Source organism: Felis catus, chromosome D1 (genome assembly GCF_018350175.1).
Source record: "Felis catus isolate Fca126 chromosome D1, F.catus_Fca126_mat1.0, whole genome shotgun sequence".
NCBI lineage: Eukaryota > Metazoa > Chordata > Mammalia > Carnivora > Felidae > Felis > Felis catus.
The window spans coordinates 61,005,055-61,029,016 of NC_058377.1; the positions used below are offsets into that span (position 1 = coordinate 61,005,055).

At 37.4% G+C, this 23,962-nt stretch overlaps 2 protein-coding genes and 1 pseudogene across 2 annotated transcripts; all 3 read left to right on the plus strand.

Moving 5' to 3' along the window:
* The first annotated feature begins 2,487 nt into the window (after positions 1–2,487).
* LOC101092641 (olfactory receptor 51L1-like) lies at positions 2,488–5,334 on the plus strand. The gene has a single exon (XM_045038817.1). The coding sequence runs from the start codon at positions 2,742–2,744 to the stop codon at positions 3,702–3,704; it is 963 nt and encodes a 320-aa protein (XP_044894752.1). The 5' UTR covers positions 2,488–2,741; the 3' UTR covers positions 3,705–5,334.
* An 11,136-nt stretch (positions 5,335–16,470) lies between these two features.
* Positions 16,471–17,809, plus strand: LOC101092885 (olfactory receptor 51G2-like). Its single transcript, XM_003992802.3, has one exon. It carries the CDS (start codon positions 16,846–16,848, stop codon positions 17,785–17,787), a length of 942 nt encoding a protein of 313 aa, XP_003992851.2. The 5' UTR covers positions 16,471–16,845; the 3' UTR covers positions 17,788–17,809.
* A 3,890-nt stretch (positions 17,810–21,699) lies between these two features.
* On the plus strand, positions 21,700–22,727 carry LOC101082434 (annotated as a pseudogene).
* The last annotated feature ends 1,235 nt before the right edge of the window (positions 22,728–23,962 follow it).

A 23,962-nucleotide genomic window follows, 5' to 3' on the forward strand; every position in this document is an offset into this window, starting at 1 on the left:
ATTCCTTGGAATATGTGAGTGTGTGATGGAAGCCTTTTTATGCTCTGCCCTTGAAACGTCTTGACATCCGTCTCAGCCTCTTCTGACCATTTCTTTTTCAATTAGCAATGATTAAATTATGTTAAAATAAATCAAGAGCCCTGTAGAATCATTGGTAATGACATGGAGTCATAAGAAAATGAACAAAGGACAAACATAAAGGAATGATAAAGCGTGAAAGATATGACAGATGCTCAGTGAGAGAGAGGACAAGAAAGATAACAAATAGGGATATTTCTGTCTGCTCCAGCTTTAAATCCATGCACAGTCCTGAAGCTGATTTTCTAAACCTTGCAATCTGAATTTAGAAGGCTCAGATCAGGGAGAAAGACATGTCTGAAAACCAGAGACCTACTTTATTTTCTGTAACTTCTCTGAGAATTAAGGAAAATGTGATTTATATCAAGGTTGAAAAATAAAGCATAGGCTAATTTCCTGGCATGGGGTAAAGCAAACTACTTTTCTTTTTTGGCCACAGCACAACCTCTTTGTGTGTGAGCACACCCTCTTGCACTATATACTTCAATGTTAATGTCTGGAGTATTTTCATGAGCTGAGCTTTAGAACAGAAATTAGAACAAACGTTTCTGAGTGATGAAGAAGAAAAAAGAAAGCCACCCAGGGACTTTAGTAGATTTTGAAGACTAGAGAGAACAATGTTGCTTGGGGGTAAAGAAAAAGAAATGCATGGAACTCATATTCTGCCTGGTCCATGAAGAGCAGGGAGAGTTGCTGACTGCTTTCTCCAGGATAAGGGCCCCAGTAAAAGCTCAGTTTGGAACGCTTGGGACTGGAGAAGAGGACTAGGGAGGTGCCCCACTCCCAGAGGATGGGATGCCTGGACTTGGAGGAAAAAGGAGAAAATGACAGATCTGTCTTATTACAGACAGCTTCATATTTCCTTCTGTTTCTCAGCTGTAGATTCTAACCTAAAATCTTCTCTGGAATGACAGATTGTTCAGTCTGAGAACTTTCAGCATTCACACTATAAAATGGGGATCAGAATCAGTCAAGAGGGGAAAATTAAAAAAAAAATTTTATGAAATAAAACAGAGACAATAAAAGGTCAGTGCTGGACAGACGGAGCCAATGAACAATCTGGGGCTACTTTTGGAAAGATCTTTACTTCAGGCCAGAGCTAAAATCTGTGTTAGACGTTTAAGAGTTCAGAGACTATGTGTCTCTAAGGAAGAATGAGGGAGATGCTGAGATATTGCAGGAGAGATCTGACTTTAAAACGTGGGGTAAGTGAAGAATTTTCTCAAGGACAGTCAATGGCATTAGACAGGCTTAAAATAAGGACCCAAAGAACTAAAGGGGCAGAGAATCTCATAGGGTGTAGCTGTACCCAATGCCATCAACCTGGGGAATACCAAGGCCAGTATCAGCAGAGGCAATTACAGTGAAGATTGTTCAGGGAAAGGAAAACCAGACATTAGAACTCTACTTTGAAAAAGGAAAAAGACATTGGTTGTTTCTAAAAGGCACTGATGGAGGATGCTAAGGGCTACACTTCTGGGGTTGCTGTGGATTCATGGAGGTAGGTGCAAATGGGTCATAAAATTGGAAAAACTAATATTTAGGTTTAAATTTTTAAAATAATTTATTTTATTTTATTTTTAATGTTTATTTGTTGAGAGAGAGAGAGCACAAGAGGGGGAGGAGCAGAGAGAGAGAGAGAGAGAGAGAGAGAGAGAGAGAGCGAATCCCAAGCAGTCTCCACGCTCAGTGTGAAGCCTGATGCCAGGCTTGAATCCATGAACCATGAGATCATGACCTGAGCTGATATCAAGAGCCAGATGCTTAACCAGCTGGTCTACCCAGGTGCCCCTAGGTTGAATATTTTTAAAAATGTGATTATAAGCAGCATTTTGAGAAAAAAAAAGCAAGAAAGGATAAACATAAATGAAGTGGATATTACCCATTATTACTGATAGATGTCTGATTTAAATATATGGTTTTAATTTTATTTTGTGGGCAGGCATAACTTTAATAGTTAAATTGTTACCATTATGATATATTTATCATAATAAATATCTTCCCCACTACTGTGAGGAGTTTAGATTAAGGAAGAATTGCTATATTAAACAGCTAAAAGATATGCAAGTGTGCTAGGATTATGGACTTGACTCTTTTTCATTTCCCCTTTTTATATAATGTGGTATTTACTTTTTTAATATTAAAATATTAGATATGCTCAATTTTTATATATTATAAAGTATATAATAAAAAATAAATATGAAAGGAAATTATGTTGAGTCCCTGGATACAATTCAGTTGCTCTGAATGAAGAGATAGCCTAGAAACAACAAATGATTAACTCAAGAACATCACTGACAGGAAGCTTATGCAAATCCATAGACATTTACTCTCACTTTTCTCTATTTTCATTTTTATGATGTTTGGTAAAGATGTCTTTTTTTCCTCTTTTGCTGTTTCTATTTTTAGTGTCCTCGGGGCAAATTCATCAGAGTTCTTGTCAGAGATGACCAGATGACCAGTGTGTGGTACACATTTTTGTTCTGGAATTTAGTGCTCTTTGCTACTGGGAACTGTTTCTTATGTAGGATCCATAAGAGGTACCTCCTTCCTTTCTCTGTAAGGTTAGAGGAAAGATATGTTGTATACAGATTGCACTGCTTATGTTCACAAGGGATAACTTTGAGGGATAAAAAAGGATAACAGAAAAGATTCTTCACTGTATGCCAAGGTTCACCATGGTGGTCTGGAATAACAATAACACCATGGAGCCTATATTTATTCTGAGGGGATTTCATGGATTGGAGTGTGTCTATTCTTGGATCTCAGTCCCATTCTGTCTTGCATACTTGGTAGCATTTATTGGTAATGTTACCATCCTCTCTGTCATTTGGATAGAGTCATCACTCCATCAGCCCATGTACTACTTCCTTTCCATCTTGGCACTGACTGACCTAGGTATGTCTATGTCCACACTTCCCACCATGCTTGCTGTGTTATGGCTGGATGCTCGGGAGATCCAGGCAAGTGCTTGCTATGCTCAGCTCTTTTTCATCCACACATTCACATTCCTGGAGTCTTCGGTGCTACTGGCCATGGCCTTTGACCGTTTTGTTGCTATCTGCCGTCCACTGCACTATACTACCATCCTTAACAACAGTGTAATAGGCAAGATTGGTTTGGCCTGCTTGCTAAGAAGCATGGGAGTTGTACTTCCTACACCTTTGCTACTGAGACATTATCACTACTGCCATGACAATGCCCTTTCCCATACCTTCTGTTTGCACCAAGACATTCTGAAATTATCCTGTTCAGATGCAAGGATCAGCAGTGTCTATGGCCTGTGTGTAGTTATTACCACACTTGGTGTGGATTCAGTCTGCATACTTCTTTCTTATATCCTGATTCTGAATGCTGTGCTGGGGATTGCATCTCATGAAGAGCGGCGGAAGGCACTCAACACATGCATATCCCATATCTGTGTTGTGCTCATTTTCTTTGTGCCAGTAATTGGGGTGTCAATGGTCCATCGCTTTGGGAAACATCTGTCTCCAAGAATTCACATCATCATGGCCGATATTTACCTGCTTTTCCCCCCAGTGCTTAACCCTATTGTCTATAGCATCAAAACAAAGCAGATTCGTCTAAGAATTCTCCGCAGGTTTGGACTGCGGAGGGGGCATTAAATAACCTCTATCCTCAAGTTTTCCCATTAAAAAATCTTGGGGCAGCTATCTGAGTAGAAGAGAAGTAAAATATTTGGAGTGTGATCATCTGATTAAATCTATAATTCTTTCACTTTCTAGATATGTGATCTCAGTTAATCATCAACCCTTGTTTTCATAGCCAAATTGAGATAAGAATGTTCTTTTATATCCCCCAAATAATTATGAGATGTATAAGAGACAATGTGTCTAAAAAGATTCTTTTGAACAATATACAATTTGTTAATATTATTAAATTATTGGTATGAATGACAATAATAGCAATAAGTTTCTTTATAAAATATAGCTGTTTATATAGTTTCTCATGTTTATGAACCAGAAATCAATATCTGTTTCTGATCTGTCTATATTGTGTTTCTCATGCCAAAGTTTCATACTTATTTATAAAAAGATTTCTGACTTCTTGGGGGCAAGTTTGGAACTTGAGTTTTTGACCAGACTTTGAACTGCTACTGTGGCCATTGGCTATAGACCAGTTTTCACCTCATCATTGGGCAGTAATGTTTCTTTTCTCTCTTGGCCATATCTATCACCAGATAGATCTATCGGATTTTTTTCTATTTATCAGCAAATACTGAAGCAGACACATGTGAGTTGCTCTAGAAATCCTGACCATCTAAACATCTAGACAAGTGTGTAGATTCCCTGTTCAATAGCACAGAATTTCATGTCTGAATCAGTGAGTGGGTTGGGACTTGTGCAAAGTAACCATCCTTATCTTTTAATAAGGTTTTCTCCTCTTATTCTCCATGTCTGTGTAGATTTTCAATAGCATTGTCTTTCTCAGTTTCATTATTGCCAATAACCCATTACTTATTTTTCTCCTTCACTGGTAAGATTTATACATATGCCTTCATTGGTGATATTTTAGTATTTAATACATATTCACTTTCTTCTCAGCTGTACTGAAAACTTTTTGAGCATGGGGTCACTGCTACACTAACACATCTCTCTGGGGCTGGTCTCTCCAACCAGCATGAGTACTCATAAAATAGTTCTAAGTGTAAAATTATATTGCCTATTCACTCATCCAAGAAAAATATACTGAGAAACATGAAATACCTCTTGTGGCAGTTATTTCTTTCAATACTGTGGATATATAAAATATGCATGATCTTAATGTTAAATAATTAATGTTTAATAGTGGAGACATATATGAAAAGGATATGTTAGTAGTTAACAGATGCTGTCACTGAAATAAATAAATAGTGTAATTTTGTTATTAAAGATTGGACTGAAGTATTTGACACTTTAGCTGTGCCTTGTGGTTCAAATTAATCCTTGCTAGCTGGACTAGGTATGAAAGAAAGTGGTATGCTAAAGTTAACTTCTCTAGTTTATGAACGCCAATTGTACAATATCTTATTCCAAATCCATGTTCTGTAAAACACTGGGAGTTTGAAACTGGTCATGATGGAAATATTTACACAACAGAAATAGGCAAACAGTACATACCTGGGCTTTAAAAAGTTTCCTAGAGAGTTGGTTGTTAAGCATTTACCAGCATACCACTGGGTATGGTACTCCAGGAAGGGGAGGTAGCATGAAGAAAAACAAAGACTGTAGAGAGAGCATGTGTTAGTAATATACTCCCATCTTCAGGAGAAAGTTGAGACCTGCCCAAACTCTTTGACATTATCTCAAAAGAGAAATGGCTCTGGGGGCACCTGGGTGGCTCAGTCGGTTAAGTGTCTGACTCTTGATCTCAGCTCAGGTCATGATCTCATGGTTCGTGTGTTTGAGCCCCACATCAGGGTTTGGGATTTTCTCCTCTCTCTCTCACTGTCTCTCTCAAAATAAATAAACTTTAAAAAAAAAAGAAGAGAAAGGACTCTAAATGGGTTGTAATGGACATGAACACAAACTGCCCAGATCCCACTTCGGTGAAGGATTTGTAGCCGCAGCTGCTGGAAGTCCTGTCAGGAGAGAGTCTTGGACTTTCAGCCCCTTCAAGGATTGTCTCCATTGCAGATATGACCTATCTAACCACAGTGATAGGCAGAAAGGCCTGACCCTACGGCCCAATGCAAAACAATTCACTCGTACAACTTTTACTTCCAGGACTCTCTGTGGTATTGAACAAAGCTGGCATCAGACCCGACTCACAGCTCAATTTCTCCTGGCAAACCAACTTCCATCCCATATATTATTAAGATGCTTATCCTGAGGACTCTCCATATGATACACATTGCACACTAAATTTTACCTCAAAGTCTGCTTTTGTAGAGAATCCTGGGATTTCCCCAGAAAACCTGTGACAAAGACGAAATAAAATTCTCAGAGACATCCTTTTGCAAGCAGGTGGAGTAAAGTAAGAGGATGTAGCAATGATTTTTGACTCTAAAGTCTTAAGTAGAAAGCCAAACTCAGTGTGTGAGCCTGGGAGAAGGGAAATAATTCTTATTCCTGTACTCCTAAGCATTGAGTATATGCACAGACAGAAAATGGTTGTGGAAGCTCTCACTTGGATAAATTGATAATAGGAACTGAATATTTAGCTTATTTGTGTCAAAAATTTTAAATGACATTAGGTCAAATGTCTAATTCAAATGATAATTTCTTAAAGTCAACCCCTAATTTTTTTCCCTAGCCTCCGTTGTTTTTTTTTTTTTAATATTTATTTATTTTTGGGAGAGAGACAGAGACAGAGACAGAGTCAGAGAGACAGAGCAAGAGTGAGGAGGGACAGAGAAAGACACATAGAATCGGAAGCAGGCTCCAGGCTCTGAACTGTCAGCACAGAGCCTGACGTGGGGCTTGAACTCACGAGCTGTGAGATCATGACCTGAGCAGAAGTCAGAGGCTTAACTGACTGAGCCACCCAGGTGCCCCCAGCCTCTGTTTTTTGGGTTAAAAAATAATGTTAGGTTTTGCCTGTGGATTTTGGAGTAACTAATCTACACTGGTATAAGATGTGAGATTTATTCTGTGGAAATACTGAACCAGAAAATCTCTGGGCTCAGGGACATGAAATGAAGTCACAAAAGCAGAGAGATCATATTTTCTTTCTATATATTATTAAATTTATTTAATTATTAATTATTAATTTTTTACATTATTAAAATTTCCATGATATTAACTTTCTATATTTTATTAATTTTAACTTTTCTATATTATTCATTTTCTATATAATTTATTTCTTTTAAATCTTGGATTGTCAGTTGTCTGTACTTACCATACAATATTTGTCCATTCACCTAAGGAAGGACATCCTGGTTGGCTTCAAAGTTTTGGCAGTTAATAAAATTGCTATAAACATCTGTGTGCATGTTTTTGTGTGGACATAATATTGAACTTTGGGCAAATACCAAAGAGCATGATTGTTGGCTTGTATGGCAAGAGATTGCCAAAATGTCTTCTAAAGTGGCTGTACCATTTTGCATTCCCACTGGCAGTGAATGAGAGTTCCTATTGCTTCACATCCTTGTCAGCATTTGATATTGTTGACGTTCCAGATTCTGGCCCTTCTAATAGATGTGTAGTCTCATCACTATTTTAATTTTAATTTTCCTGGTGACGTGTGATGTACAGCATGTTACATATACTTATTTGCTATCTGTATATCTTACTTGACAAAGTGTCTGTTAAGGTCTTTGCCCCATTTTTTAATTGTGTTGTTTGTTTTCTTATTGTTGTATTTTACGAGTTCTTTGTGTGTTTTGGACAACTGTCCTTTTCCAGATGTGTCTTTGCAAATATTTCTTGGTCAATGGCTTGTCTTCTCATTCTCTGGACACTATCTTTCATAGAGAAGAAGCTTTCATTTCAATAAAGTCCAATTTATCAATTATTTCTTTCATAAGATTGGGATTTTGATGTCATGTCTAAAAAATCATTGCCACAGCCAAGGTCATGTACCTTTTCTTATATTATCTTCTAGGAGTTCTAGAGCCTCAGCCATGTCTAATGTACTAAAAAGCCCTTCAAGGCATTCTCCTTTCCTATCACAGTGCTTCTGATCTCTAGCATTTCTTTTTGGTTCTTTCTTAGTATCAGCCTTTCTCTGCTTAGGTATTCCATCTGTTCTTGCATGCTGTCTACTTTACTCATTAGAGCCTTTAGCATGTGAATCATAGGGATGTTAAATTCCTGATCTGATAATTCCACCATCACTGTCATGCCTACTTCTGATGCTTGCTCTGTCTCTTCAAATGATATTTTTAGCATTTTAGTATGCTTCACACACACACACACACACACACACACACACACACACACACACACACCAGCCCCCAATAGCTGGACATGATGTATCAGGTAAAAGGAACGGCTTTAAATGGGGCTTTATTAATGTCTGATAAGGTATGGGGGAAGAGAAACATCCTATAGTTTCAATCTTTTGGTGAGCCTATGCCCCTGGAATTTGAACTTCATAAGTGTTTCTCACTTTTGTTTTGTCGTTTTGTTTTAATTCTCCTCTCTTAGACAAAACAGGATGGCTAGAGTGGACTGTGGGTAGGTATATCCTTCTCCCACATGGAAGGCTAGAGGGGCCTGGAGTTGGCTTTTTTTTTTCTCCCTATGGTCATTTAGGTGCTAATACCATACCAGGTTAGGCTCTGGTTAACTAGTTTCTCCTGAGGCCTTGTTAAAAGGAACAGAGTGCCATGACATGTTTCAAAATGGTTCCTTTCCCCCTCTCCTTTCTAGGAGCATGAGGGGATTTTTCTCAGATGTTTACTGTGGGAGCTTTGAAAAGCTCCTGGAGGCAAATATCACAATATCTTACCCCTCCCTCACCCTGCCATTGTTGGGTCCCCCTGGGTTTTTTAACCCTCAGACTTGTCTACACCGAGACTCCAGCAACCTGTTAATTTAGTTCAAATTTTCCTACCTTAATGGTAGTTCCCACAGCCATCTTGCTTATGAGCGTCTACTCTGTACTCCCTGTAATACAGGGAGCCAACTCCCTGTATTCCCTGAGTCTCCACTCTCGGGGGTGGTAATGTGCCCCGTGTCCTTTCCTTTCTCGTGGATCCAAGAAGAGGAGATGTTGATTTTCAGTCTGCTCGGTTTATCCTCATTGTTACGACAGAGTGATGACTCTGAGCTCCTCACATGAAAAACTGGAAACTGGACCTCAGGTTTATTGTTTTTAAAACCAGATCAAGGAAATTCTCATGTTTTTAGCTTAATGTTTTAATAAGCATTGTCAGTATTAAATTTAGTCGAATATATTTTCCTTATCAATCTAGATTATCACATGATTTATTCCTTATATTCACTATATTACATATATACTATATACTATATTTCATATATACTATATTCACTATGTTACATATATACCATATTCACTATATTACATGTATACTATATTCACTTGTATATATTACATATATATAAATCACTGTGTGATTTTTGCATGTAAAACATCTTTGATGCTTGAATTAAATGCACGAAAAGGAGGAAATCATTTGTTATTCCAGACTGAGGTAGAAAAATATTTGATTAAATTTAATACTGATTATTTATTTTCATAAAAATCCAATAGGATCGTGGACTGTGTGTGTATGTGTGTGCACACACAATTACTGGATTATATTTGATGATATTTTGTATTAAATCAATTTTAAAGGATATTTTGGTCTTTAATATTTATTTTCTGTGATGTCATTTTCTGGTTATGGAATACAGGTTACACTTGCCTCATAAAAATCATTAAGAAGTGATCCTTCTTTTTATATTCTCTAGAAACACAGGTGTAGCATTTCTGTTATTTTTCTTTTCTGTTTTGAGCTATTCATTAAAGATGCCTTCTGGCTTTGGGGTTTTCTCTCTATAAAACTTTCAAATAGGGGTTTCAAGAAAGACATAAATTCCTGATAATCTGCAGAATATTAGTTTCAGATGGAAATTTCTCAGCCATTGTCTCTCAAATATTGGTTCTGTGATATTCTCTTTTCTCATGTATCTTCACCATATCTTGGAATCTTTGTCTCACATGTCAATTATTCTCTGTTATGTATGTCTGTTTTCATTGTCATCTTTTTTTTCCTTTTGGTGCCACACTTTAGGTATTTGCAGAAGGTTATTTCAGTGAATGCTTGATCAAGATACCAAATAAAGTGCCTTGAGGAAAGAAGTTATGATTTCTCTTTCCCACTGCTCTGAACCTGGTGTCTATATTATGTCTCAATAAAGTGATTCAGAAAAGAAAATGCTACCCAAGAGCCAATAAGATGGGGTTTAGAAATGCTCAGTATTAGGATATAAAATTCAAATACTTTCCCATCTAATAACTGGTTTTCATTAACTTGCACATCTTAAGCCACACCACTCTCCATTGTCAGTTTTCACACGTGGGCTCTTTGAATCAGGTTCAATGAAGATCTTGTGTTTCTGTGAATATACCATGTGTTAGGAAAATGAAAGCTTCCCAGATTTCCCAACACAAGCACATACAGATGTGCACACACACACACACACACACATACTATTATCCTAATTCTACTTATAATATTAATTAATAGCAAGGAAATTTTAAGTCTGGATGATATTAAATTAGACAACAAATCTATCAACCCTTCTACTTAAATACACTAAATATTTTTCTTTGGTAAAGAACCTCACTGTGAAATGAGGCATTGCGCCATTTACTCCCCCATCAGCTCAGTCAACAAGGTCTATAAAATTTTATTTCAGAGAAAGATGAGTGTGACTATTGGATTATATGGTAAAGATTTGTGATAAATAATGAGATTGAGGTTTGGGAGAATGATGTAGCCTGGAAAACTGGGACTATGGAATTAGTGATTAATCTTCAAGAGGAAAGAGTGAATAGTGCAACTCATCATTTAAACTAAATTATCATTGAGTTAGATGCAGGTGAAAAGAACTTGAAAAATATCATTAAGCAGATTATCAACTGTTTTTTAATTCATATTATCCCTAGATATTCCACCTTTCCAGAAAAAAACAATCTTATTAATATTTTATGACTAATAAAATGTCAAGAGAGCAGAATCCCAAAAGCCAAACTTATCTGATACAATGTATATTTTAGAATGCCAACATGTTAATATATGAAATGCAACTTTTCTAAACTGGATGCATACTTCCCAAATGGAAGACAGTTTTCCTTCTGATAATCAATACATGTGTAAATCCAAATTGTGGTTAAAAGGCACTCTAATACTCATTAGATCACATCCAGAAAAATTAGCCTTATGACTTAATTATTTGATAGCTACAAAATTTGATGTACCCTTTGAAGAGTCTTTGAAAGAAGTTTCATCTCAGGGCACAAAATAAAGGATCACAGAAATGGTAGCCTGGCAGAATACTAAGAATAATTAATTTAATAGCAATTATATATCAAAGGAACAGGCAGTAAATTTTTGATTATCTGTTATTGAGTATTCAATATGTTCTAAATGCTATATATGTTAATTCATTGAACATTTAAAAAAAACATAGGAGATAGAAAAAAATATTATGAACTCCTTGTATACATAAGGAAACAGGGGCAAAAATGGCTAAGTAATGTCCCCTAGGTTACATAGTCCGTAAGTGCTGGAACTGGGATTCAAAGATAAGGACCTCTGGATCTCCAATCCATGACCTTTCCGGTCATGGTTCTGGAGCCCGTGCTATTTGCCTTTATGTCACCTTGAGACTTACACACAGAATATTGATTTTTAGTTTAGTTTTGTTGCCCCTCTTTTCTTCCACCTGCCTCCTGCTTAAAACAGGGGTTTTCAATGTTGGCACTATTGACATTGGACATTCTTTGTTTTTAAAGCCTCTCCTGCTCATCGAAGGATGTTTTGAAGCATCCCCTAGCATCTACAAGCTAGATATCATTAACATTTCCACAGTTTTGACCCCTAAAAAAGCCCCCAGACATTGTCAAATATTCCCTGTTAGGAAAAAATTCCTTCTTGTTGAGAATTACTCCCTTAAATCAATGATTCTGTCAACTTCCATTCTCAAACTGAATTCTGCAGAACACAAATTTCAGATCTTAATAAGTGCTGTCTGGATAAAATGTGTCTGGAGAAGGCTGGGTTAAACTATGTTAAATAGGTTTTGTCAGTGCTGGATTTCTCTGAAATATTGGCATACAATATAAATGTTTACATGCAATGGTATTACAATGTACAGGGTTCCTTATGCTGTTTGCTTTTTAAAAAAATATATTTAACATAAAAAAGAGGGGTGCCTGGATGGCTCAGTCTATTAAACATCCAAACCTTGCTTTAGGCTCAGGTCATGATCTCACAGTTTGTGAGTTCAAACCCTGTGTTGGGTTCTGCGCAGAGAGTGCACAGCCTGCTGAGGATTCTCTATCTCTCCCTCTCTCTCTGCCCCTCCCATTCTCGTTCTCTTAAAATAAATAAACTTAATTATATATGTATATATATATGATATATAACATTGTATAATTATATTTGACATTACATTTTCTGTAACATGTTGATTACATATTACAATATATTGATGATTAATATATTGTAATATGACTTTCATTGTAGTAATAGTATCCTTATCACATCACATAATTATGATTCCTTTTGTGTAGTTGAAATAATTAAGATCTAGTCTTTTCAGCAAGTTTGATGATTGTGATACAATATTGTTGTCTATATTCACTCTACTGTGCATTAAGACCTATAGATCCTATTTACTCTAATAACAGGTTTGTATCCTTAAATATTATCTATCCTATCCACACCCTCCTCCTCTCCCAGCCCCTGGTAACCAACATTTTATTATGTGCCGTTTGCCCCAAGCATAATTGACTGAGGCTTACTTTATTTATTTGTTTGATCATTAATTCTATTCATATAGAGGTTTATTGTACATTTTAGGAAAATCTTATATAGGCACTAACATTTTAGAGCAGTAAGATACCAAAAAATCAGATTTTGGAAAAGTGGAATTTCATGGGGCAGTATAAAGAATATATTTGGATGCAGCTACGGCATCCCTAAAAACCAGCATGAAGTCATGTTGCCCTCCATTGAGATTTTATTGGAAATTACTTGAATTGATCTGACATTGAAGATAATGGGAACAAAATGATGTATTCTGAGAGGTAGTTTACTCTGTGAATAGAGAAATGTTGGTAGATACATTATGAGTTATGATCAAAAGAAAAACCAAATTGTTCTCAGGTGATGGCACCAGCGTAACTGAGGTGACTTTCCTAGTAGTGAAGGTGAACAGCAGTGGAAATTGGGCAAACCCATCCTCTACTCTCATGTCTACTGCTCATGTAATTTTGGAATGAACAGATAAAACTCCTTTTACAATAGGACCTTCATTTCTTTGCTAGATAGTGATTTCATAGGTGTGTAGCTCTTTTTGTATTCTACCACACTTTTGTCTTTACCATTTAATATAATAGCTCAGGATTGTTCAGAGGCAGATTTGTGGGCCAAAGTAAATAGGACATTTTGCTGGATGAAGAGAGTAGGATGTCTACCCTTCTATCAGATTGCTGGTAAAAGCGTTAAGTATTATGGACTGCCATATATGAATCTCATAGCTCTTTATTGTTTATAATAAATTTACACTCTACACACAAGTTTTCGCACTCCTCACAGTGGCTCAACAAAGTGGGTTTCAAAGTGGGAGGACTACTGTGATTTTCCCACCATTCAACAACTAGTAACTGCTGTCTCTGGTTATTCAAAGCACAGGCTTTTTTTAGTACATTATTCTGACCAAGTCCATTGTTTTTCCCCATCAGATTATCCCAGGGACACTGCTCAATTGCTGCCAAATCTGGACTCCCAGTTTGGGAATTTGGCACAATCATCTCCCTTCTCTGAGCAGGAACAAAAGCTCCAGTGACATTTATCCTCCCTGAAGTTTGCATTAAGAAAAGAAATTGACCCTGAGAGGATGGCTAGTGAAGAAAGGGAGTGCAGCTTGGAGTAGTCAAAGCCCAGAAGTGTAGTGCTAATAAAGCGCTTTGCTGGACAGAGTCAAAGATGCTGAAAGCAAACATGTTATCTTGGGTCTGGAGTTGCTGAAGGAGAAATGGATGCCTCACCCCAGACATCTATGCTTCCTTGAAGAACTATCTCCCTTCAGATCTATTGTGTTTTTTTATTCTTCTCTTATGTCCATATTCAGTGGCTTAGTCTACCTGCAACAAGTCCGCAGGTCTGTCAGACTGGAGCCCAGCAAATCTGTAACAGGGTGAATGGCTGTTTACACTTGAAGACTCAGGTATGTCTAAAGTAAGGCTTCTGAAGTGAGAGAAATGGGAAGATTAGTACCTAATGTATTTGAAGAATCCAGGAAGTAGGAGAGCAAGTCAAGAGGTAAGACTGGCCATTGTACGTGTGAATTCACCGTTTTAGGATAGGTCAGAGGTACAGCGTATCATTTCCCCAAAATGAGCCAGAGTATCATCCTCAAGGCTGCTCAGAAGAGCCCTGGGACTGTAAACTCATCTGTAGGTGTAGAGAATGCACATAATGGGAACCCATGTACTGAAATCTCTGTTCTCTGAAAAACTGATATTAACTAAAAATTATGTTAAAATGATGATAATGCTCATGGTGGTTTGTGTATCTCTTCTATCTTATTCTCACATGTATCTTACACAATTAACAATATTATGAGTGAAAAAAATGAATTAGGCAAAATAATTCTCAAAAGAAACCCTGAGGAGTAATATCTTTATAAGTGGTAACTTGGGCACCCTCGGTCACACCTGCCTTTGGGTCACTGTTATATTTGGCTGATATGCTTAAGATTGTCACTACTTCAGCACCTCCCTTAACATTTTGCTTCACTTAGCCCAAAGTATCTCCCAAAGGTCTTAACACTTTTTCTTCACTTAAGCTCAAAGGTCTCAGATTCTGTGCCAAGCGTTTTAGATACATTTTCTTGAGTACTTTCTGAAGTAAGGCAATACAGTTCCTAGTTTTTTGTTTTGTTTTGTGCTCAGAGAAGTTTAGTAATGTGTCCAAAGTGATAGAGGTAGTGAATGACAGCTGTCATCAGTCTTCTTCTGACTCTAGAGGAGTAGCTACTTGAGAGCAGGGTGCCTGTATCTACATCCAATAGACCCATTTATGGAAGATGGATTATGAATATCTGAAGTGAGAGGAGTCTTTAAAATGAGGCAGTAAGAGAAAGTGATCTAAGAGGGAGGACTTGGCATACTTGGGCAGGATGAAGTCTCTGAGGATATTGAAAGATTTAAGGGAAGGTATAAAGGAAGAATAAAATAAGTGTGCACAAATGCCAAGGTGATGACGATTATTGTTTAAGTGATGTTAAAGGAGACCAGGAGAAGACTGTAACATGATGAGCTAGGACAATGAGGGAAGTATATTAAGACTAGTCACCTAATATGTTATAAATAGAATAATATATAAATCACAAGATGAGGATATGTAAAGCAGTTCTGCTCTTCATTGTTATCTTTCTGAAAATGGAAGGAAGATGGTTTCAGAGTGGAAAAGCTCCTGTGATCACTGTAGGTGGTTAGGGAATTACTTACTTTTATTAAGTCTGTCAGAGAAAACTATGAACTGTAATTGTATTAGTGGAACAAGATATGTTGGGGGCCACGTGAATTTTGGAGGAAGTTTGACATCAGATATGCTAAGTGAAAAAAGTATTTTTGATGTTTAGTGCCTAAAGTAACTGGAATTGGGTGGCCATCATGTTGCTAAGTAATCAGTCTTTAGGGTTCCTAGTAGAATACCTCATCTTCTCCAGTTCCTGATAAACTCTGCCTCTTATGTTCCCTACAGCACATTCCATCTGCTGGGTACCTGAGCCCTGAGTACTAAAGCTCTTTCACTCTTCTTATAACATGCCATGTGTTCTTTTTTGGTTATTGCTAGTTTTATTTTTTTAAGAAATGTTTTCTCTGTCTCCTTGCTCTGTTAGCTATCCTTCCAAATTTTCTAGGAATAATTTCCCTTTTGACAACTCTCTATGGAACCCAATATACCACTAGCCCCTGGACACACATGCTTCAGATTTATCCTAAAAAAACTGAATTATTCTTACCTGCTAGTTTCACAAACTATTCCTGAGGTCCTTCTGAATTTTTGCTTTTTGTTTGTTTCAATAGATGAAACCAAAATCTACCAAATGACTCATTCCTACCATATGATCATGAACCAGTATTTTTTTCTCTATATACAACATTTATATCCATTTATCCTTTATTATCCCACATTTTACTTTCATCCACTTAAAAAAATACTACAGTAGCCTTCAAAATGATTTCCATGCCTTCTCTTTTGCCAAACTTTAGTCCATTCTTTACATTGGTTCTAGTTTGACAGCAATATAATACAGGTCTGTTTACAATATATTGTTTACTTTTTATTAAAATGACTATCTTGCATCTTCTAAGATGAAGAGGGAGTTCTTTATATTTATACATAAGTTCATTCAGAAATTCTGGTCCATTTCTTTTTTTTTCAAGCTCTTTTTTTTTCAAAATATGAAATTTACTGTCAAATTGGTTTCCATACAACACCCAGTGCTCATCCCAAAAGGTGGCCTCCTCAATACAATTCTGGCCTATTTCTATTCAGTCTGCACCTCAATACCATCTGAAGAGCCACCCTATCCTAGTTTTGGCGAATTATATTCATTTGCACTCAGACTTGTAATATCTTCCTGCACTTGTCTGGGAGTCAATCAGCACAGAATGCCCAATACAGCCCTTTGTTCCCATCCAGCTCATATTTGTCATTTGAGACCTAATTCAAGAATCACCTTCAATAAATCTTCCCTGACATATTTAGGTCAGGTTTCTTTCCTCTTACTGTGTTTTTTTAGGCCTTATATTAAATTACTTCTTTAATTTTAGCTTTATTTTCTAGGTTATAAGTATTTGAATGCAGTTTTTATATATTCCTCTATATTATAGCACTGCCAATTTTCCTTTTATAAACTATGTTCTCAATAAATATACAGTGATGAAAGAATAAATTAATTGGCAAAATAATAAATACAGGTAGTAATTATACACAGTGACCAAAGGAATGATTGGAAAGAGTCCATAGAGTGCAGCGTGCGTCAGAGCATTGCTGTTTCTTGCAATATTGACTGTACCCGAATTGTTCCAGGTTCTCATCTTCCCACTTAGACTGGAGACACCTCCATCACCACAATGTCTGTCTTCAATAGCTCTGCCCTGTACCCTCGCTTTCTCCTGACAGGCCTCTCAGGCCTTGAAAGCAGATACAGCTTGATTTCCATCCCCATCTTCTTGGTGTATGCCACCTCAATTGCAGGAAACATCACCATCCTACTTATCATCAGAACTGAGCCTTCCCTCCACCAACCAATGTACTACTTTCTATCAATGCTGGCACTTACTGACCTGGGCCTATCTACTACAACCTTGCCTACGATGTTCAGCATTTTCTGGTTCCATGTCCGGGAGATCTCTTTTAATGCCTGTCTCGTCCAGATGTACTTCATTCATGTTTTCTCAATTATTGAGTCAGCTGTGCTGTTGGCCATGGCCTTTGACCGCTTTGTAGCAATCCGAGAGCCCCTGCGCTATGTGGCCATTCTAACCAATGGTGTGATCACTGGGATTGGATTGGCAATTGCTGGAAGGGCCTTGGCTCTGGTCTTTCCGGCTTCCTTTCTCCTAAAGAGGCTTCAATATCGTTCTGTCAATATTCTCTCTTACCCATTCTGCCTGCACCAGGACCTTATAAAGACAACTGTATCCAGCCGTCAGGTCAGCAGCATCTATGGCCTCATGGTGGTCATCTGCTCCATGGGACTTGATTCAGTGCTCCTTCTCCTCTCCTATATCCTCATTCTTGGCACAGTATTGAATATAGCCTCCAAGACGGAGAGGGTGAAAGCCCTCAACACCTGCATCTCCCACATCTGTGCTGTGCTCACTTTCTATACACCAATGATTGGGCTATCTATGATCCATCGCTATGGGCAGAATGTGTCCCCAATTGTCCATGTGCTCATGGCCAATGTCTACTTGCTGGTCCCACCCCTCATGAACCCCATTGTCTACAGTGTCAAGACCAAGCAGATTCGGGATAGAATCCTCAAGAAATTCAAGCAACAGAAATTTTAGGTGAAAGAGACTCTAAAATATAACTTCCTTCCCAGTCCTTTTATATTTATGAATGCATTTCATATTAATGTAGAATTTTGAATTTAAATATTACTAATAACATTTTGCTTTTAAGATAGTAGGTATAAACCTCAATAATAGTAAGCTCTGTTGAACACCTGAAACTACATAACAATGTATGTTAACTACACTGGAATTACAAAAAAAAAAAAAAAAGTTAAGGCCTTTGGGAGGTGATTAGGTCATGAAGGTGGAGCCCCCATAAGTGGGATTAGTGGTCTTATAAAAGGGCTACAGAGCTCCATTGCCCCTTCAGCCGTGTGAGGGCACAGTGAAAGGAGGGCCATCTATGAACCAGGATGTGGGCTTTCACCAGACACCAAATCTGTAGGCACCTTTATCTTGGACTAACAGCCTTCAGAACTGAGAAATAAATGCTTGTTGTTTAGAAAAATATATGTGCAAATCCTGTATTTTCAGCATAGAGAATAAAGGCATGGTTTTGTTTTGTATGAATGTTGACATACTAGGGAATATGGTCACTAAACCCAGGTTAAGCTATTCTTAGCAGAAGTATATAACTTATCTTTTAATAACTAGCAATAAATGTGAAACTAAGAGTCATCAAATCAACAATCTAATGAAGTTGTTTATTATATTTTGGGAAGGTCCTCCATTTCTGAAGAAAATTTAGGTTTCAAGATGGCTTTTGATCCGTCAGTTACTGAAAGAGAGCTATTAAAGTCTCAAAATATCATAGTGGATTTGTCTATTTCTCCTTGTCATTCTATCATTTTTATCGTGAGTATTTTGATTCTCTGTTGTTAGGTGCATAGACATTAAGATTTGTTATGTCTTTTGGAAATCACTTTATCAAAATATAATGCGTTTTATTTATCCTTGATAATTTTTCTCATTTTAAAGTATGTCTTTTATGAAATTAATATAGCTTCTCTAGCTTTCTTTTGATTAGTGTTAGCATGGTATATCTTTCTCTATTCCATAAATGTATAATTTGCTAAGTATATCTTTTAATATTAACAACTTTCTAAGATATGTCAATACCATACAATTCATCCATTTAAAGTACACAGTTCAATGTGTACTTTTATAAATTTTAAAATATACTTAAAGGTATATGTAACCATCAAAGAAGTCAATTTTTCTCATCTCAAAAAGAAATTTCATACTCTGCAGCTATCACTTCCATCCCATATCCTCCATGGAGTAACTACTAATGTACTTTCTGGCTCAGTAGAGTTCCATATTCTGCACTTGCCTATAAATGTAATAATGTAGTATGTGGTATTTTGTGGTTGATTTCTTTCACTTAGCATAATGATGTAACATATATCAGAACTTCAGTACTTTTTATGGTTGAATGATATTTCATTTTATGTTGTTATATAAATGGGTAAAGGATAGCCCTTGCACACAGCATGTAGGACTTTGAGCTCAAGCCCACTGGCACCAGATAAAAGAAATATTTACACATCCAAATGTTTTAAATACATCCCAAATAAATACAATTATAATCATATAGAGACTTCTTGATTTGCATATTTCACAAAACTGTATTTGATTTCTGCTAGCTGTAGATAAGACAAAGTCTAGGGCTATAAAAGACTTTGAACTACTTCTGGTTCAGACACTACCTTCCATGTCGCTGAAAAATATTATCAAGAAACACGTGTCCTCTCTCCAATTGCCCTGTATCCCAGGAGTTCCTTTGCCCTTTTCTCCTTGGGGTGGTGGCCCTGACAACCACCCCTGGAAGATCTCCTGCTGTGTGGGACTTCCTCTACCAACAACCTGTCCAAGTTCTGCCAGAGAAACCTCACTGTGTCACTGCCATCTCATAGTCAAGGCTTTTCCTTAGTCACTCCCCAGATCCTCAAACTCACTACAATGTATATCATACATTTTTTGTTTACCATTCAGACAGTTGATGAACATTTAGTTTGTTGCCACCTTCTGGTTATTATGAAAATACATTCATATATATATATATATATATATATATATATGTATATATATATATATATTAAATATTTTTGTGTGGTCACAGAACATTGTGTTATTTCTATCATTTTGAATGTATGAATATATATATAAATATATATATAATATTTTATATATATAAATTATATACTATTAATGGAAAAACATTCCGTGCTCATGGATTGGAAGAATAAATATTGTCAAAATGTCAATACTACCCAAAGCTATCTACACATTCAATGCAATCCCAATCAAAATTGCACCAGCATCCTTCTCGAAGCTTGAACAAGCAATCCTAAAATTCATATGGAACCACAAAAGGCCCCGAATGGCCAAAGTAATTTTGAAGAAGACCAAAGCAGGAGACATCACAATCCCAGACTTTAGCCTCTACTACAAAGCTGTCATCAGCAAGACAGCATGGTATTGGCACAAAAACAGACACATAGACCAATGGAATAGAATAGAAACCCCAGAACTAGACCCACAAACGTATGGCCAACTCATCTTTGACAAAGCAGGAAAGAACATCCAATGGAAAAAAAAAACAGTCTCTAACAAATGGTGCTGGGAGAACTGGACAGAAACATGCAGAAGAATGACACTAGACCACATTCTCACACCATTCACAAAAATAAACTCAAAATGGATAAAGGACCTGAATGTGAGACAGGAAACGATCAAAACCCTAGAGGAGATAGCAGGAAAGACCTCTCTAACCTCAGCCGCAGCAATTTCTTACTTGACACATCCCCAAAGACAAGGGAATTAAAAGCAAAAATGAATGACTGGGACCTTATGAAGATAAAAATCTTCTGCACAGCAAAGGAAACAACCAACAAAACTAAAAGGCAACCAATGGAATGGGAAAAGATATTTGCAAATGACATATTGGACAAAGAGCTAGTATCCAAAATCTATAAAGAGCTCACCAAACTCCACACCTGAAAAACAAATAACCCAGTGAAGAAATGGGCAGAAAACATGAATAGACACTTCTCTAAAGAAGACATCCAGATGGCCAACAGGCACATGAAAAGATGCTCAACATCCCTCCTCATCAGGGAAATACAAATCAAAACCACACTCAGATATCACCTCACGCCAGTCAGAGTGGCCAAAATGAACAAATCAGGAGACTATAGATGCTGCCAAGGATGTGGAGAAATGGGAACCCTCTTGCACTGTTGGTGGGGATGCAAACTGGTGCAGCCACTCTGGAAAACAGTGTGGAGGTTCCTCAGAAAATTAAAAATAGACCTACCCTATGACCCAGCAATAGCACTGCTAGGAATTTACCCAAGGGATACAGGAGTGCTGATGCATAGGGGCACTTGTACCCCAATGTTTATAGCAGCACTCCCAACAATAGCCAAATTATAGAAAGAACCTAAATGTCCATCAACTGATAAATGGATAAAGAAATTGTGGTTTATATACACAATGGAGTACTACATGGCAATGAGAAAGAACGAAATATGGCCCTTTGTAGCAACATGGATGGAACTGGAGAATGTGATGCTAAGTGAAATAAGCCATACAGAGAAAGACAGATACCATATGGTTTCACTCTTATGTGGATCCTGAGAAACTTAACAGAAACCCATGGGGGAGGGGAAGGAAAAAAAAAAGAGGTTAGAGTGGAAGACAGCCAAAGCATAAGAGACTCTTAAAAACTGAGAACAAACTGAGGGTTGATGGGAGGTGGGAGGGAGGGGAGGGTGGGTCATGGGTATTGAGGAGGGCACCTTTTGGGATGAGCACTGGGTGTTGTATGGAAACCAATTTGACAATAAATTTCATATGTTGAAAAAAAAAGTAAAAAAATACCATTAGAAATGGGTAAATATAAATAATGTGATCTAAAAAAAAAAAGAAGAAAAAAAACACTAAAGATTGATTTTACATGAATATGGTAGAATTTGTTCACCAATCTGAATGGTCTGTGACTTTGTCAGCATCTCTCACACCCAAAAGTCTTCTGAAGGCCACCATTGTGGTCTGGAATAACAGTGATGCTATGGAACCCATCCTTCTCTTAGGAGGTTTCCATGGGCTGAAGCCTGTTTGTGCTTGGCTCTCAATTCCATTTTGTCTTGTATACCTGATGGCATTTATAGGCAACATGACCATCCTCTCTGTTGTCTGGAATGAGTCTTCACTCCACCAGCCCATGTTTTATCTGCTGTCTATCTTGGCAGTAACTGACCTGGGCATTTCCATCTCTACACTCCCCACAATACTGGCTGTGTTATGGTGGGAAGCCCAGGAAATCAAAGTAGGAGCTCGCTTTGCTTAGCTCTTTTTCATCCACACCTTCACGTTCTTGAAGTCTTCAGTGCTGTTGACCATGGCCTTTGACAGATTCATTGCTATATGTCATCCATTGCACTACTCAAGCGTCCTCACCAGTGATGTCATTGGCAAGACTGGCTTGGGCTGCTTGCTGTGAAGTGCAGGAGTCATGATGCCTACATCCATATTGCTACAGCGCTATCATTATTGCCAGGCTAATGTGCTCAGCCACCCCTTTTGTCTGCATCAAGATATTCTGAAATTATCCTGCCTGATGCCAGTGTCAACAACATCTATGGATTGTGTGTGGTCATTATCACACTGGGCGCAGACTCAGTTTTCACACTCCTTTCCTACGTCCTAATTCTCCATGCTGTTCTGGGCATTGCATCTTTGAAGAGCGACTAAAGGCGCTCAACACTTGTTTGTCCCAGGTATGTGTGGTTCTTTTCTTCTTTGTACCTCTAACAGGGGTATTCATGGTCCATCACTTTGGGAAACACTTGCGTCCCATTGTCCATATCGTCATGGCTGACATTTACCTGCTTCTCCCACCAGTACTTAATCCCAACATCTACAATGTCAGGACCAAGGAGATTCATCCTGCAGTTTTCTACATGTTTAGACAAAGTAGGAGGCTTTAGAAACACCAGGCATTGATTTGGAGGAAAACTTTCTCCATCAGATTCTTAACTGTGCAACTTTCTGCATATGTAACTTAGGTGAATTCCTTAAATCTCTTTCATTTCTATGCTTCTTCTTTGTAAATTTGAAATTTTGCCATTGCTCTTTCATCTCCCTGCATTTTATGAAGATCATTGTGAATAATACCTTATGAGGTGTTTAATATAGCAATGTAACCTTATTAATGACAGATTTTATTGTATTTGAAAATAATAATACAATTGAGATCTCTTAATAATCCAAAGACCTAAACCAGGTTATCTTTGCTAGTCTGTGATTGGTTATTCACCTGCACAGGGCCAGAATTTTGTGGAAAAACTTGTTTCAACAAAGTAGACTTGTCCTATATTGTACCTGAAATTTGAAAGACCCTGCCAGACCCAATCTTTGCCCTGCTGAATATCATCACTATAACCGACTTCTTAACCTCATCCTTTGCCATTTATCTTAGTGTCCCCCCTTATAGAGCTATTAGAATCATAATCACCTGCCAGTGTTGAGATAAGCACATAAGTCATGATTGCTCACTCGAAGTCAACATATAGTTAGTGGAAAAACTGAAGCAGGTGTGCATTCACACCACTGAGATCAAGAGGATGCTATTAATCCATAATATTGATGGTTTTGGAGTGTGTTCACCCACATAATCAGATTATAACTTGGGACAAAAAAATTAAGCATTCAAATATTAAATACAAAGCAAACATTTTATTTCTGTTTATTGCCATGATGGAATAACAGCTATCAGATTTAGTCTCTCGCCTTAGATAACTAAAAACAAAGTGGTAAGTTTATAGAACAATTGTTCTAAGAAACTGGGTAAAAGAAATCAATGACAATGATCTCTAAAAATGGGGGGGGGGGTAATGAGAAGAGCCCAAAGATTTCCCTGACTTACTCTCTGGAAATTTATCAAGTCATGGATAAAGGCAGAGAACCCAAAGAGTCTGACCATCTCCCTGAATTACAGAGAACACCAGAGAGGAGAGAGGTGCATGGAGACTGACACACATGACCTCAGGACATTCCTCAGAAGCTTTCAGTTGTGTACTGGTCAGTATATGTATGTGAAGAAACTACTGAGGCCAAGGAAATAGCCACCAGAAAGGAGCAGATGGAACAATTCTCAGATCTTATATGTGACTGAGAAGAGTTCTTCTTCTTCTTTTTATTTTTTAAGTAGGCTCCAAGCTCA